Source organism: Myotis nattereri, assembly GCF_964212035.1.
Source record: "Myotis nattereri genome assembly, chromosome: 6".
Classification (NCBI taxonomy): domain Eukaryota; kingdom Metazoa; phylum Chordata; class Mammalia; order Chiroptera; family Vespertilionidae; genus Myotis; species Myotis nattereri.
This window is the reverse complement of record NC_138081.1, coordinates 45,257,622-45,275,116: the sequence shown is the minus strand read 5'-3', so window position 1 is coordinate 45,275,116 and position 17,495 is coordinate 45,257,622. Positions and strand designations below refer to the sequence as shown.

Here is a 17,495-nt window from a genome sequence, read left to right as displayed (position 1 = left end):
CAGCTGTGTAAGAGGGTTCCTTTTTCTCCACATCCTCTCCAGCACTTGTCGTTTGTTGATTTTTTTTTATGATAGCCATTCTGACAGGTGTGAGGTGATACCTCATTGTTGGTTTGATGTGCAACTCTCACATGATTACTAACTTTTGTGAGAAATGGCTCACCTGTCCAAATTTCAAATGATGGACTAGGAAACAGAAACATGGCGAAAATGAGACTTTTAATAACACTCTCAAGAGCGGGTGCCCATTGTACATGAACACACGTGGGGCAGGGGACATAGTCTATTTATTTAGACCCTCCTCCAGTTCCTCATCGGCTGAGTACTATTTGGCCACCTATTTCCTAATAGGTCGCCTAGGTCTTGCTGTCTCCCATTGGGTTACTTAAAAAAAATGGGCTGGGGCCTTTTCTAGTCGCCCCCACCTCCATTTGTCTAAGCCAGTGGTCGGCAAACTCATTAGTCAACAGAGCCAAATACCAACAGTACAACGATTGAAATTTCTTTTGAGAGCCAAATTTTTTAAACTTAAACTATATAGGTAGGTACATTGTTATTAACTTAATTAGGGTACTCCTAAGCTGGCCTTTGCTAAAAACGTCCTCAATCTGATTGAGGTACATTCGCTGAGGTCGACCCCTTCCAACTCTCCCATCCACACTCGTCGTGTATACTTGTTTCGTCTATCTCCTTTCGTTCATCCTCTCTATATGTCCAAACCATCTCAACATACCTTTCTCGATCCTCGACACTACATCTTCTTTCACTCCACAATGTTCCCTAATAAACTTTACTTAAAGTTTTAAGTCTTAGTTAAACTATAGGTACATTGAATAAAACTTGATATCATACTTAATAACAATATTATTTATTGATAAAATTAAATTCCTTACAATTTACCTTACAATATCCATAAAATTAAATCATGACAATGACTGACAAACACTAATGTGAACAATGGCCTTGCATCTCCTTGGAAAGTTTGGGTAAGTCAGGTTTGTATGTTGTTGCCCGCACATGGTCTTTTGTGGAAGAGCCACACTCAAGGGGCCAAAGAACCACATGTGGCTTGCGAGCCGCAGTTTGCCAACCACTGGTCGAAGGGAATCTTCCAAGGATATGGGCTCTCAGCCATGTGTATAGCTCATACCTTCTCCCCACCCGCAACAACCTCTTTGCTCCGGGGAAATTCAGTAATGACCTGGCCACATGCTGTTTCTTTTCTATGAAGATGAATCATAGAGGCATGCTTCCTACACTTTGAGCATTTTTTTCATGTGCTCCTTGGCCTTCTGTATGTCCACTCTGAAGAAGTGTCTATTTAGGTCCTTTGCACATTATTTGAGTGGATAGTTTGTCTTCCTTTTGTTCAGCCGTATGAGTTTCCTATATATTTTGAAAATTAACCCCTTATTGGATGTATCATTGGCTAATATGTTCTCCCATGCAGTGCGCTCTCTTGTCATTTTGTTGATTTTTTTTCTTTTTTTGCTGTACAGAAGATTTTATTTTGATGTACTAGTAGTCCCATTTGTTTATTTTCTCATTAGTTTTCATTTGCCCTAGGAGATGTATTGGTAAACATATTGCTACAAGAGATGTCTGAGATTTTGCTGCCTATGGTTTCTTCTAAGATTTTTATGATTTGATGACTTACATTTAAGTGTTTTATCCATTTTGAGTTTATCCTTGTGTATGGTGTACGTTGGTGGTCTGATTTCATTTTTTTATTTGTTCCTGTTCAATTTTCCCAGCACGATTTATTGAAGAGAATTCCTTTACTCCATTGTATACTTTACCTCTTTTGTCAAATATTAATTGAGCATAATGGCTTGGCTCAATTTCTGGGTTCTCTATTCTGTTCCATTGATCTGTGTGTCTGTTCTTGTGCCAGAACCAGGCTGTTTTGAGTACAGTGGCTTTGTAGTATAACTTGATATCTTGTCTTGTGATTCCTCCAACTTTGTTCTTCTTTCTCAAGATTGCTGTGGCTATTTCGGGATCTTTTTTGGTTCCATATAAATTTTTGGAGAGTTTGTTCTAATTTGTGAAATGACAATACATGATTTTAAAGGTAAATACTGACCTTTGTCAAGGAATCTACAGCCTTAGGATGGGACTACCCTCCATGACCCACATTTAGTTAGGAATTTTTACATAGAGACTACCCGGTCCTGCCTCTTGTTCTTTTGTATTTCTCTGCTTCTGGGCCTGATCCCTCTGCCAAAATCATGCTCCATCAGATCCTTGGTCAGGCCAAGAAGTATCCAAGCTTGAACCTCCACTTTGTATTTATTGGAGACGAAAGTACTGGGGCAGCGCTGTGTATCTTGCACCTGGCATTGTTCAATCCAGATGTCTGCTTGGACAGAGAGAGTAACCCAGAATCCTGGAACAAGCTGGGTCCCAATGATCAATACAAGTTCTACTCAATGAATTTAGGTTACAGCAAACTGAAGAGAGAAGGTCTAGACTTCTTAATGAAATGTTTCACTGAACAGCTGCTTAGAATGAAGGTCTTCCAGAGGCCATCTGCACCATTGTCCACTTAATGGGGAACTATTTCCCCTCCAAATGCTCGAAGACATGTTGGAGTATCGTGTTGGGCTTTACACCGATTAATAAATATCTGAAACTTCAAAAAAAAAATAAAAATAAAACCACCCTGTGTGGTTGTGTTGGTCTCTGGGTTTTTAAGGCCTGCTGCCAGAAGCCAGTCCATCCTTACTGCTTGACACAGTTGCTGCAGGGAAGAAACATCTGCACAGCATATGTTTCAAGGGATCTGGCATATATGGCATACTGTTCTTAATATGTTTGTTCCCCTTCTTAGCGCTATGTGTTTTAACCAAGGTCACCTCTCCGAGAAAGGTTGTTTCCCCAGATGGGGATTTTTCCCTGGAGTTAGGGAGGGAATGAAACCCCTTAACTAAGTGCCAGGTGGGTAATTAATCACTTTAACTATGAACAATCACCCTTAAGCTACATAATCTTTACTTAGGATAATCTTCTTCAGTTACTTTCTTGTAGCTTAATAGAACAATAGAGTAACTGTGGAATGGAGATAAGAAACATCCTAACCTTTGGAATAGAATTGACAGGATTAAAATCAACTGGTATAAATACAGATGTAACAAGACAATAAACACAGAACCTGGCTGGAGATACTGGCTAGAACCAGGCGAGAGAACCCAACCATGCTGGTTAACTGAACGCTGCCTCTGTGTCATTCCTTCTTCGCCGACTCCATCCACACCTTTGGGAACCCCTGGATCTGCTGGGGCTGGACCCCAACAGCCTGCCATGTAGGCCTCCCCTGAGCTTGTTAGGTTTAGTATGTAGCCCCCTTTTCCATCTACACTTAAAACTCTAGTACGTTTCAAAAGTTTTCAATGGTGTAGGAAAATAAGTGTAATTTATTATGCAAAAGCCCAAATTTTCTATTTAGTAACTTGCAAAAAAAGAAAGTTAGAAAAAAGCTTTTATACTTTGTACGATAAGCAGGCATCACTTTAAAATCAAATAAGCAACATGAAAAAACAATGTCTGAGAAAGGAGGGCCCTGGGTAAGGCTTTCTTCTTAGCCATCCCTATCAGCCTTCCAGCAAGGAGGTTAGGAAATTGTTATCTGGGTTCTTTGGAAATGGCAAAGCTGAGGTGATCTGGGACATGGCTTAAGGCAGTTCCCCTGTTGGGTTGCTGGTTAGAGGCGGGAGACCATGAGGAGAGGCCATGTCTTGTCTCGCTGTGCTCACCTGCACCCCTCTGAGGGTGAGGGGAGCCCAGCGTGGCTCTGTAAGAGCTGCTCCCTGCCCCTCAGAGCTGCCATCTGTCAGTCCTGCTGTGAGGTATATTTTAAAAAATTATGTTGTATTGATTTTTAGAGAGAGAGAAGAAGGGAAAGAGAGAGAGAGAGAGAGAGAGAAACATTGATGGGCTGCCTCCTGCACATCCCTTGCCTCCTGCACGTCCCCTACTGGGGATGGAACCTGCAACCTGGGCATGCGCCCTGACCAGGAATCAAACCAGTGACCTCTTGGTTCATAGGTGGACACTCAATCTTTGAGCCACACCGGCTGGGCTACACAAAGGGACTGAATAGGACGGTGGCTTCCCTGTGAGGGAGCGTCTCGCTGAAGAGAGAACAGATGGACAAAGGAGCTTTAGTGTGGACCGTTCAAGTGGAGAAAGGCCAGAAAGAGGAGGACATTGGAGGTTGTCTCTAAAGGGCAGGGCCCACCCAGGTCACAGAGTTCTCCAGGCCAGAATCAAGGCCGGCTTGACCTGCTTGGAGCTGGGGCAGCCATTCACCCTGGACTTTGCACAGGCTTATCAGGCATTAACTTATTGAGACAAGCACCCACCCTTAGAAAGAGGAAGTTTTCACATTTTAAACAGCTTGGCTTTAGTCCCACCTTTCCTCTGGTTTAAATCAAAGATGTGTGTTTCCCTTAACTATAACAACTGGCTTTCATTTTCTGTGCAAAGCATTGTGGCTCTCAAAATCAGCACAGTTTATTTAGAATTCATAGCCGCAGCTTAAATTGGTCTGACAGGACATGGATTGGAATGACATTTGAGGGCTTGCGGTCTGGAGCGATGTATTGTTTTAGCTTAGAGAAAGAAATGAAATTTCCACTTGTAACTGGTGTGTTCTCTGTGCCTGGTGAGGAGTCATACCCACGATTCCCTTCCATCAAGTAGGGGGCACCGATGAGCTCTCGCCTGCGTCCTGGTGTCTGAGACCCCTTCATTCAAGTTTGCAGAAGGTTATCTTTTGGGTATGACCAACAAAAGCAGAGGGAAGTAACTGGGTGTAAGTCATCTGCCCGTCATTTTTAGGCCTTCGAGTTCATTCCAATTTTGGAAGATAAATGAAAATTCCTCCTGCATCTATTTATTTGCATAGCACAGATGGGCCTTACCCAATTTCCTGAACTCAGCTCGACTCACCTCCCCCATAATGCCCTATTATTCCATCAAGGCTAGAGCACTGGGCCAATTGTGTGACTGTAAAAAGATTAGGATGTTCTTTCTTTTGGAGTTATCTTTGAATTCAGAGTTCTAAATTGCTTTACTTTTTCTGATGTATTGATGAAAGATGCTCTAAAGCAGGAGTCCTTCAACTATGGCCTGCGGGCCACATGCGAATACAAATATTGTATTTGTTCCCGTTTTGTTTTTTTACTTCAAAATAAGATATGTGCAGTGTGCATAGGAATTTGTTCATAGTTTTTTTTTAAAACTATAGTCCGGCCCTCCAACGGCCTGAGGGACAGTGAGCTGGCCCCCTGTTTAAAAAGTTTGAGGACTCCTGCTCTAAAGAATGCTCTTTGGTACTGTCTCATATAGTCCCCTTAAAAGAAAAGTGGTTGAAGGGTAACACTAGCTATGCTATTCTTAAAGCTGGGTTCCCAGAGTGCCTTGGATTTCTTCATTTATTCTGATAAATGAGTAACCCCACTGAGTAAGGGCTCTCAGTAAGGTCAGCCTGCCTTCTGCCTGGACAAACCCTGGGCACCAAACTAATCCATCTTGAATCACTAACAGAGCATGCCTGCTTCAAGACCTCAAGTGTTTGGTTAAAGCTGCATCAATCCAGTGAGTCAATCGAACTGGCTTTGTTTTTAAGACGTTCCAGAGTGCTGGCTTACTCCACTGGTTCCCACTTCCTGAGGATGTGATTCATTCATACCCAGCAGAGGGGAAAGAACAACATCTGAAAACACACATACGGACAAGTGGATGAAACTCTACTTTTCTGGCAAACCTGTCTCTTGCATTTCTCTATGTGTCCAGTGTTGGAGATGACGTTATTGAGGCTGCAAATGGGAGTGTGAGGACAGCTCCCTCCTGCCCAGCCCAAGGCCGCAAGAAAAGAGGGACTTTCTGCTCAGTGAAGACAGGCATAGGGCCTTTTCGGAGTTGGGGACATATGTTTCCTGACTGAGGATTCTCAGGTAAAGCCATGTTTCTGTGTCCTGTCCCAAAGCCGTCCATGGGGACCCAGGGCAGCTGGGGTGGGGCCTGCTCTGGAATCCAGTCTCCTCACTATCTCCCTTCCCTGGCTCCTGGCTCCAGCGTTGTGTTTCCTTCGTAGGCATGGCGTCTATTCCTTTGTTTAGAGAACATTCCAGTCTACAGGAAACCTCTGGGCCACATAGGCTTTATTTTCTCTGACTAGGAAGTTTTAGGGCAGCCAGATGCCTTGTGCCGACATGCCCATTTTTATGTATTCTGTAAGAATGCTTGGCTCCACCTCAACCTGGAATTCAGCTTGATTTAGCCATACCCATGACTAGGTTCCATTTATTCATTCATTCATTCATTCATTCATCCATCCACTCCCTTATATATTCCACCAATATTTGTTAAATGCCAGCTATGGGCCAAATACTTATTCAATGATTCATTTATATGAAGACATTTTATTTACTGGAATTCTAGGAGGGACTTGGAATGACAGCGTGGCCCCCAGGAGAGAAGCAGGCAGAGGAGGACAGGGCTAGACGGGGCTCCCCCAAGGCTCAGGGTGCAAGGTGACAGCTGGAGTGGGGCTTCTGGAGACCAGGGCATAGGCCCGGCTGGCTCTGTGAGAACGAGAGGGCACGCTTCCCCCCAGGACCCTAGTCGGTAAGTATACTCTGTTTACCTTCGGTTTTGATGTCTTTCATTTAACATTATTTTGTGTTTATAATAAAAATCCTTGTATTTATTTTCATGGCCACATACTTTCCATTGTAATGGTCACTTGGGTCTTTATTTTTTGGTCACTTGATTCTTTAGAGATCAGCTCAAATACCATTTTTAATTCAAATTTAAAGAAATCATCAAATTTTGTTTTGTTTTGTTAATCCTCACCCGAGGATATTTTTTCCATTGGTTTTTAGAGAGAGTGGAAGGGAGGAGGCGAGATAGAGAGAGAGAAAAACATTGATGTGAGACACATGCACCCCGACCAGGGTTGGGGATCGAGCCTGCAACCTAGGTACATGCCCTTGACCAGAACCGAATCTGGGACCCTTCAGTCCACAGGCCAACACTCTATCCACTGCTCCAAACTGGCTAGGGAGAAGCCTCAAATTTTACCCAATCTAAATTCTGTCTGCCAACTCAGAGTTGCCGAAATATTTGACCTTAGAATTATCTGGATTTGGTGCTTCTTTTCCCAAGAAAAGTTAGAAAAACACCAATGTACAGGATTTCCTCCCCACGAAGTTTCTTCATATCCAGGTATTTTTCCGGGGGCCCCACAGGCTCCTGGAATCTTCATCAGTTCCTCCAAATGACCTGCAATAAGTTACAATCATAGTCCCCCTGGTGTGCGCAGCAGCTTCAGGCAAGTCCCCACGCCAGCATTTACACCTAAGACCCTCCAGCTTGGAATTTCTGAAGCTTTCCCTTTGCATAAGGACAAGCGTGCCTTGGCAGCATGCCTCCCCGTTCAGCGCTCCCCATGGCAGGTGAAATAGCTTCCATGAGTACCAACTCTGCTCTCCTGCCCCCGTGCTCCTGCTCCTGCCTTCTCTGCACCTACTCTTGTCTTTTTAGATCCTTGTCGCCTTAAAATACTTTCTCGGGTCCCTCTAGGGCAGAGGTGGGGAACCTTTTTCTGCCAAGGGCCATTTGGATATGGCTGCGCACTCCATGGGACTAAGATTGTAACTTATTTGTAACATCATTCTGCTTAATATAATTCACTTAATATACATTTATGTCCTATGAAAAAAGCTCCTAGATTTATTGAATTTTGAGTCCCACCTGTGGATGCGTTGGCAGGGCCAGACCAAATGACTTTGACAGCCTTATAGGGCACATGGGCTGGAAGTTCTCCAACCCTGCTCTAGAGCAGCGGTTCTTAACCTGTGGGTCGCGACCCCTTTGGGGGTCGAATGACCCTTTCACAGGGGTCGCCTAAGACCATCGGAAAACACATATATAATTACATATTGTTTTTGTGATTAATCACGATGCTTTAATTATGTTCAATTTGTAACAATGAAAATACATCCTGCATATCAGATATTTACATTACGATTCATAACAGTAGCAAAATTACAGTTATGAAGTAGCAACGAAAATAATTTTATAACTGGGGGTCACCACAACATGAGGAACTGTATTAAAGGGTCGCGGCATTAGGAAGGTTGAGAACCACTGCTCTAGAGATGAGCTCCATATAGACAAATGTTAATGAGTCTTAGATAGCCTGCTATTTCCCAGAATGCCAAGCAAAGCAGTTTGTCCATAGTACTAGTAAATACTCAATGAATTTGATGAATGAGTACATAAAATTGGGCCAATGGTGGGAGCAGTAGAGAGGAATGAGACAAAATGCTGCATAATCTATACCTTTTGAGTGAAATCATAGGGAGGATTGTCTTCAAGATGCCAATAGGTGGCCAAGGACCTGTGCTTACAGGGAGGAAGAGAGAGGATGTTGGGAATGATTCTAGGAAGTCCTGTGGCTCAGATGCCTGATGAAGGTTTGGGTGGAGGTCAGGAGAGGTTGAGTGGGCGTGACAGGCTTATTGAGGTTGGCATTGCTTTTGAAGAAGTAAAATAGTGCTGGGGTCCAACCCCAGCTGGTCCAGGGGTCCCCAAAGGTGTGGGCGGAGTCGGCGAAGAAGTAAGGACACGGAGACAGCGTTCAGTTGATCAGCAGCCTAGCCAGGATTTCCAGCCAGGATCTCCAGCCAAGTTCTGGTCTGGATCTCCAGAGAGGTTCTGCTTAGGATCTCCAGCCAGGTTCTGTGTCCATGTTGTCTTGCTAGGTTCTCCAGCCAGGTTCTCCAGGTTCTCCAGCCGGGTTCTGTAGCCAAGTTCCCTCGCTAGGTTCTCCAGCCAGGTTCAGTCACCAGGTTCTAGTCAGGTTCTCTTGCCAATTTCTGTAGTCAGGTTCAGTCCAGGATCTTTGGCCATGTTCTCTCGCTAGGTTCTGTCTCTAGGTTCTGAGGCCAGTTTCTGTCCAGGATCTTTTGCCATGTTCTCTCCAGCGAAGTTCTTCTGTCTCTAGAGAATGTTCTGTGTAGGTTCTGTGCCAATTTCTGTCTCTCTCTCTGTCTCTTGCTGTCTTGTTACATCTGTATTTATACCAGTTGATTCAATCCTATCAATCTCTATTACAAAGGTTAGGGTGGTTCTTCTCTCCATTCCAGGGAGTAAAGATTATGTAGCTTAAGCATGATTGTTCATAGTTAAAGTGATTAATTACCCACCTGGCACTTAGTTAAGAGGTTTTATTCCCTCCCTAACTTCAGGGGAAAATCCCTACCTGGGGAAACAACCTTTCTCAGAGAGGAGACCTTGGTTAAAACACATAGTGCCAAGAAGGTGAGCAAACATATTAAGAACAGTATGCCATATATGCCAGGTCCCTTGAAACAGCAAGCATGGACTGGCTCCCGGCAAATTAGAAATGGGAGGAGGAGTGTAAAGAAAACTTAGGGCATTGGGAAGTTTGTTTTTCCAGCTATTAGAGGCCAGAACTCCCATCATCAGTCTATCCTGTGTAGAGTCTGAGTTTGAGATCTTGCTGAAGGTTTGAAAGACAAAGTTGGGAATTGTTAGGCCTGAGCCTTTTTATCTCAATTAGGAGAGATATAACAAGATCATATGAATTATTTTAGGACTTGAGTCAAATGGTGCACATTGGCTGTGTGTCATTCTGCCCTGAGAGGAGACAGTTTTTAGTAAGTATCCATGTATACCTAGTGTTTCATAGCTCTGCATTTTCACCAAGGATTACTGAGACAAGTTCTCTACTCTCTCATTCTGTGTATCCTGAGATAGACGGATGTTGCAGACAGAAGTACACAGCCAGGTGATATCAGATATTCAGACTGAACTATACTGGTAAGGTACATGGCTTAATTTATGCTCAACAGAAATGATGCTTTTTTTGAAAAAGCTTTGGCGAAAACTGCAGGACTTCTATTCTGCTTGTCCCTTCTCTCAGGCAGGCACCTCTTCGTCTGCACCAGGTTGTACACAACCATTTCTTAAGGCTTAGTTCAAATGCCATGCCTTTTATGGCACCTTTCTTGACCCTCAAAGCGCTCGGAACTCCTACCCACCTCTGAACCCCAGAGTACTTGCTCATCATACCGAAGTGGCTGCTAGTGTTGTGCTAATTAAAAGAAGGTGCCTTCTCATGGTAGAGAAATTAGAATCTTTTCTGAGGTTTCTGCAGTGAGTCAGTGTTCATTATTTTTCTAGCTTTTTCATGAAGATAATGTACACATTTAAAACATCCTAAAACGGCCCTGGGTGGTGTGGCTCAGTTGGTTGGAGCACTGTCTCATGCACCAAAAGGTCACGGTTTTGATTCCTGGTCAGGGTACATACCTAGGTTGCAGGTTCGATTCCCTGGTTGGGTACCTAGTCAGGGCCCCTATGGGAGGCAACCAATCGACAACTCTCTCTTCTCTCTCTCTCTCTCTCTCTCTCATCAATTAAAAAAAAAACAGCCTAAAGCATTTAAAAGGCATATCACTTTCAACAACTGACATTTTACTAGCAAAGCTATGAGCACCTCCATCATGAAAATTCTTTCCTCTTACTTTTTAAAAATAATACTGATGATCTAATGGAAGTGATTTCCCCTTGTTTTTGTTAGGTCTTCTCTTCCAGAGGTTCCTTCATGGAAAAAAATTAAACAAATAAGCTGCAATTGCAAGTACAGAGCCAGGGTGTTGTCTTGGGACCCATGTGGGGCCTCTATAACCCAGACACGCTCCACTGTGTGACTTGGAGCAGAGCACACATTGCGTATTCTGCTGGTCTGCTTCCTCTCATTCCTGGTGGACATCAGTTATATAAGGCCTGGCTCCAAATGTCTGCTTATTCATTTGCCAACCACGAGTAACGTTGACCTTGTTGGGAACGCGGCTTCAGAGTTCCAAAAAATCTTATCGGTGGTGTTTGTAACCTGATGACAAATAATGAACATCTATTTAATTCATGAAGTAGTCCGTTTCTCTAAGTATACTGATAACAGTAGGAAAGTGCATTTCAGTTCCAGGGTGAAACTCACAAGACATTGCCCTAAGCCTCCAGAAAGTTCTTCTAAGAGATATTAATGATAATGGCCATGTTGGTGATGATGATGATGATAAAAGTAGCCATTTTTTTTAGTACTTACACTGCACTATCAACTTTGTGGAACAAAACTCTCACAACAGACTGGGATCCTAACTGTAAGGCGAAGGGAGCTCAGAGAAGGTAAATGATGAATAAAGGGCAGCCAGTCTCCTCCCAGAGGCTGGAAAAAGTCTCTGTGAGCAACTGATTCCTCCCCTTCAGTCTGGAGGCCGGGCAGGGCGGGATTGCTTGGTGGTGTTCATTTTCTCTTTCTGAATGTACTTGTGGATGAGAAAAAGGGCTTTGATAGAAAATAATTCAAAGGGTGATCTGATCATAAATCCCCAAATGGGCAGGTCATGGTAGTCCTGCCCCAGGCCTATGACTTCTTTAGTGAAAGATTTGAAGTAGCCCTGGCCATTGTTCGTCAGAAGTAATACCTATTGATGGTGTTAACCTTAAAGGGAGCACATAATCTTGTTAACCATTCTGTGATACAGTTCCCACCTTGCTTCTCCTGCCTCCTTAATTTCAAATGTATAAAAGAAGCTGCAAAAAGTGTTAATTCTCCAGAGCATTTGAGATCTTGCTCCCTGGCATATGTCATCAGTTTGTCTCAAATAAACTCATAAACATTTTCTTATGTGGGCATATCTGTCAAGTCCCAGCCAGCTGTCACGCTCTGGGGGCATCTTCTACTTCCTTGCCTCCCAAATACCTAGCTTGGTTTGAAAAGAGTCGGCGCATACACGTAGAGTCTGGGATTATTGATTTCTAAGTGGGCAGTCCTGGGCGTTGGTCTGGTCAGGCAGAAACAGAGCCCACAGGGGCAGAAGCGTCTGAGTCTTTACTGACGGCAGTATTTGCTACTTTTCCCCACAGCAGCTGTGAACACAGTTCTTGTTAGCAGCCACAGCTCCTATTTTAAGCACCTCAAAGGGCCTCCTGGTTGCTGAGGATTATTCTAACTCCCGCTTAATAGTGCCTGAGTGTTCCTGAGCCTGCATTTGGGACGTACGCAGTTTTTTGTTTCTGTTTTCCTCTCTGTCTGCTCTCAGGTCCTCCTCCTTCTCTCTTCTGTTTCTTAAAAAGGTCGCCAAGAAAAAGGCTCTGTTAGGAAGCGCTTTGCCCGTGGCTTCCTGGTTTTCATGTGACTGAACATTCTGTTCTTTGAAGGTAGTTGTAAAACTTGGGTACTGAGGAGATTCGGCATTAATTAGGTAGTTTTATATTTGTGAATAAAACTGGTAGGAGATCACAGCCAACCTGAATAAAATGACCTCTTCTTAGCTTCGCACCATAATGAAGGTTAAAAAAGAAAGAAAGAAACAGTCCACATAGGAATGATATAAAAGTTTAATCCAGAGGAAACTTTTCACATTTTTATTTTGCCCCAGAATAGTAGCTCATAAAGATCGTCATCTTGGTTTAGAGGATTTTCCCAGAGTCACTTACATGTATTCAAGGCCTCATTCTGAGCAGGGTCTGTGCTAAGCCCTGGCCCGTTTTTAACGCACCTCTGAAGACTCTGAGCATAAGCTGAGACTCTGCTCCAATTTAAGGTGTCAAATTAGAGATATTATAAAACAGGGGCCTGGAATTGTTAAAAGTTAATAAGCAATCGTGTTTTATTACTGCTTTTACATTTATTTATTGTTGATTTAGGCTAATCTCATTAATGTGGAAAAATATGAGATGTAAAGGTTGACACCCCCCCTCCCCCACCACCCCACCAAGAACTTCCTGTGTGAATTGTGCAGCCTGATTAAAAATATTACATGTTGGCACTAAAATTATGGGCTTCTCCTTTTACCACCCACAGTGTCTGGGGAAAGTAGGGAGGAATAAAGAGAAGCTATTTAGAATCAAGGAGTTGTTTCTACTATCCTGGGGCTCTGGAAACACAAAGTCATGGATTTGTAGGAGGAAAGAAAATATGAAGGACACATGAACAGGACGGTTAGCTTGGTGGAGAGTAAAGGATGTGGGTTGTGTGAGTGGTTCATTACTTGCCTCACTTGATTGAGCTTTTGGAAAACTTGAGAAACTCCAAGTTGTTTTTCTAGCCTGTTCAGATGAAAAAGGGGGGCCACATATGAAACCTGCCAAGCTCAGGAAAGGCCCACACGGCAGGCATTACAAACCCAGAGACCAACGTAACCACATACAACGCTAACTAAAACAGCGCTGGTGGGTACTTATGTCCTAGGTCTGGAGCTTCCTTGACAAAGGTCATTCTTTACCTTTGAAATTGTCTATTGTCTTTGTGTATCTAAGATAACATACCTTTGAAAGGTCAGAGTAATTTTTCTTTTCCTGACCCCTTGAAGACACAACCACCTGCTCAAGAGTACAGACCACATTGTGATTTTGTTCCCCTGCACATCTCTATGTGCTGTAAATGTTAACTAGTCTGTGGCCACCGATGTAGAAGAAGTACGCGTCTCTCCATTTTACTTTTTATCCAACCTCAGCGATTTCCCCTCTGCTTTCTCCCGCCTCCCTCATGTACCATCAGTGGATTTCAGTAATCCTCCTTATGGTTCCTCCTTTGATTCTAATGTATGAATAATGAGCTGCAAACACCGCTCTTCTCCAGAGCCTTTTCTCAATCCATTGAGATTTTGCTTCCTGGCAGTTGTCATCAGTTCGGCTCACATAGACTCTTACAAGACTTTTCTTAGACTGGATGTTCTCTCTTTGACACCTGAGAGCTGATTACTTTTTGAATCTGGACGAGTCACTGTACATTTCCGTAAAGAATCTTTGAGAAATGGTGGAGGAAGATTTTTTTTTTAAAATGATGTTTTTATTGATTTCAGAGAGAGGAAAGGAGAGGGATAGAAAGATAGAAACATCAATAGTGAGAGAGAATCATTGATCTGCTACCTCTTGCACACCCCATACTGGGGATCGAGCCTGAAATCCAGGCATGTGCCCTGACCAGTAGTTGAACCATGACCTCCTGGTTCATGAGTTGAAGCTCAATGAGTGAGCCACACCAGCAGGGTGAGAAAGATTTTTTTTAAAATATTTTTTTAATTGATTTCAGAGAGGAAGAGAGAGGGAGAAGGAGATAGAAACATCAATGATGAGAGAAAATCATTGATCGGCTGCCTCTTGCACGCCCCATACTGGGGATCAAGCCCTCAACCCAGGCATGTGCCCTCGACTGGAATCGAATCTGGGACCCTTTAGTCCACAGGCCGATGCTCTATCCACTGAGCCAAACCAGCTAGCAGTGGTTCTCAACCTTGGCTGCACAGTAGAATCACCTGGGAATCTTTTTAAAATCCTGATTTCTGGGCCTCATCCTCCGGAAATTCTGTTTCTTTGTTACTAATGCTGTGGCCCCACCCCAAAGCAAAGAAACAGAATTTTATTGAGCACAATAGCAGGTGAGGTGCATGCCCCATTCCTTAGTTCACCTGCGGAGGACGGCTCCTGTGCGCACTGGAAACTTCCCACCTTACGTATTTACATTTCTTGGCTTCACTTCCTGCAACCAGAAGAGTTTGTGCAGCTCATGTAAAGGCTGCAGGAAGTGCTGGAAATTAATGCTCCTGAGGCCACCCTTAAGCAGTGAAGGGTGAGAGTCAGTGGATAAATATTCTAGCTTTGCCACCTTGGTGGGATAATTCTGAAGGATGCTTCTCAGAGGGTCCTCAGGGGAGATTGAGCACCTGCTGCCCACAGTGGCAATCAGCTGATTGATGCACGCTTTATTGTAATTCCTTCTTCCCTTGCCTTGCTTTCCCCACTTGTGTCTCATGAGACCATCTTCCCAATAAGCTACCTAACCCAGGGTTGCCTCAGCTTGCTTTTAGAGAAAGCCAGAGGCAGACAAGCACGTATTGTGATTGCACCATGTGGAGAGCGGCTACAGTGTTTGGACAGGCTCAAGCCTCGGACTAACGAGAGGGCACAGTCCTCTCATTGCCATGTGCAAGTCCTGGCTTGGAGGGCAGAGTCCTCCCAGCACAATTATAGCCAACAGCTATAGTTGTAAGCTTGAACCTATGGTCCGAACATGAGGCCCCACGTGTCTGAATGATGTGGGCTTGATAGAGTTCAGGTGCATGTAACTGAGTAGGATTGAAACCCACGAGAGTGTTGTAAACATCTTGACCGCGCCCTTACCTTGTCTCGTGGAATCTGGCTATAAAATAAAGACACAGCGTGTAGTTCATGGCGCTGTCTCTCCATCTGGGAGCAGTGTCCCACGCAGACCCAGCTTTTATTCTCTTGTCTGTCTTTTCTCCACCCTTCACCGCCCCCTCTCAGGGTCACTGAACCTGGCTGAGCTGGCACATGAGACACCCTGGGGCTGAGTATTCCATGGCCGTGCCGGCTTGCCATAACACCAGAGAAATTCTCAAGGATCTAGTAATGGAGACAGAGAAGGGACTAAGCAAAAATGCACCACCAGCAGTATGTACCCATGTACTTTGAATGGTACAAACATAACAGAGAAAGGATAGATGGCTTCGCTGTGGGACAAATAGAACCATGGAGGAAGCAGGACGAAGTCAGGACTTGAGGAATGAGTTGGAATTTAATTATTTTCCTGTGGGGTTGGGAGGGTGGCATTGAATTTGTGGTCTGGGGCTGAAGGGGCCTGGAGAGGAAAGGAAAGGGACGGAAACCAGCATTTACTGAGTATAGGTCCAGCCTAAAGGGACACAGGGATCAGGAGTACAGTTTGTACACACACGATCACATTTAATCCCCCAAATAACCACATGAGCAAGGTATCTGCCGTAGTCAGCTTGGCTGCTATAACCAAGTACCATAGACTTGCTGGCTTATAAACAATAGGAACTTGTTTCTCATGGTTCTAGAGCAGCAGTTCTCAACCTGTGGGTCGCGACCCCTTTGGGGGTCGAACGACCCTTTCACAGGGGTCGCCTAAGACCATCGGAAAACACATATATAATTACATATTGTTTTTGTGATTAATCACTATGCTTTAATTATGTTCAATTTGTAACAATAAAATGGGGGGTCACCATAATATGAGGAACAGTATTAAAGAGTCGCGTCATTAGGAAGGTTGAGAACCACTGTTCTAGAGGCTGGCGGTCAGAGATCAGGGAACCAGCATGGCAGGGTTCTGGTGAGGTTGTTTTCCAGGATGCAGACTGCTGAGTTTTTGTATCCTTACTTGGCGGGGAAAAAAGCTAGCTGTCTCTCTGGCTCTCTTCTCTGTCTCTCTTCTAATAAGGGCATTAGTGCCACTTAAGAGGGCTCCACCTATGATCTAATTATCTCTCACAGGTTTAAGGCTTCAACATATGAATTTTGAAGGGACACAGATATTCGGTTCATTGCAGTGTTATATATACTAGAGGCCCGGTGCACGAAATTCATGCACAGGTAGGGTCCCTAGGCCTGGCTGGTGATCAGGGCCAATCAGGGCCTTCCGGCTGCCAGCTGGAGCCTCCCTTCCCTGGCTGCTGGCTGCCTGCTGCTGGCCAGGGCCTTCTTCATTCTGTGCCACCTCCTGGTGGTCATCACACGTCATAGTGAGCAATCAAACTCCTGGTTTTCCAGTCGAACTCCTGAGGGGACAATTTGCATATTAGGCTTTTATATATATACTAGAGGCCTGGTGCACAAAAATGTGTGCACTTGGGGGGGGGGGGAGGATCCCTCAGCCCAGCCTGTGCCCTCTTGCAGTCTGGGACCCCTCAGGGGATGACCACCTGCTGACTTAGGCCCGCTTCCCGGGAGATTGGGCCTAAGATGGCAATCAGACATCCCTCTGGCAGCCCAGCAGCCCTCGGGGGATGTCCACTTGCCAGCGGGGAGCAGGCCTAAACTGTAGTCAGACATCCTTAGCGCTGCTGAGGAGGCAAGAGAGGCTCCCACCACCACCGCTGTACTGGCAGCCATCAACCTGGCTTGTGGCTGAGGAGAGCTCCTCCCATGTGAGAGCGCCCTGACCACCAGAGGGCAGCTCCTGCATTGAGCGTCTGCCCCCTGGTGGTCAGTGTGTGTCATAGTGACCAGTCATTCCCAGTCCTTCTGCTGTTAGGGTCAGTTTGCATATTACACTTTTATTATATAGGATAGAGGCCTGGTGCATGGGTGGGGGCTGGCTGGTTTGCCCTGAAGGGTGTCCTGGATCAGGGTGGGGGTCCCCACTGGGGTGCCTGGCCAGCCTGGATGTGGGGATGATGGCTGTTTGCAGCTGGTCACACCCCTTCAGGGTGGGGGTCTCCACTGGGGTGCCTGGCCAGTCTGGGTGAGGGGCTGAGGGCCGTTTTCAGGCTGGCGGGTGACTGAAGCTCCCAACCTCTCCTTTTTTTCTTTTTTCTTTTTAATTCTGGGATTTATTTACCTTCTATGGCTGTCACTGGAGCTGAGAGCTGGCTTTAGCTCTGAGGCTCGGCTCCAGCTCTGAGACCTCA

The 17,495-nt window shown here is 44.8% G+C and overlaps 1 protein-coding gene and 1 long non-coding RNA gene across 3 annotated transcripts in view; both read left to right on the top strand.

Moving 5' to 3' along the window:
* Positions 1–2,231: 2,231 nt before the first annotated feature.
* LOC308521380 (cytochrome c oxidase subunit NDUFA4-like) lies at positions 2,232–2,688 on the top strand (the record flags this gene model as incomplete). Its single annotated transcript, XM_081094380.1, has 1 exon — positions 2,232–2,688. One exon carries the CDS (start codon positions 2,232–2,234, stop codon positions 2,550–2,552), a length of 321 nt encoding a protein of 106 aa, XP_080950506.1. The 3' UTR covers positions 2,553–2,688.
* Positions 2,689–4,432: 1,744 nt separating this feature from the next.
* Positions 4,433–17,495, top strand: part of LOC308521397 — a 51,345-nt gene continuing 38,282 nt past the window's right edge. For both annotated transcript variants that reach the window (XR_013996173.1, XR_013996174.1), the window contains exon 1: positions 4,433–5,960. This is a non-coding gene — a long non-coding RNA (uncharacterized lncRNA). The remainder of the gene's footprint in view (positions 5,961–17,495) is intronic.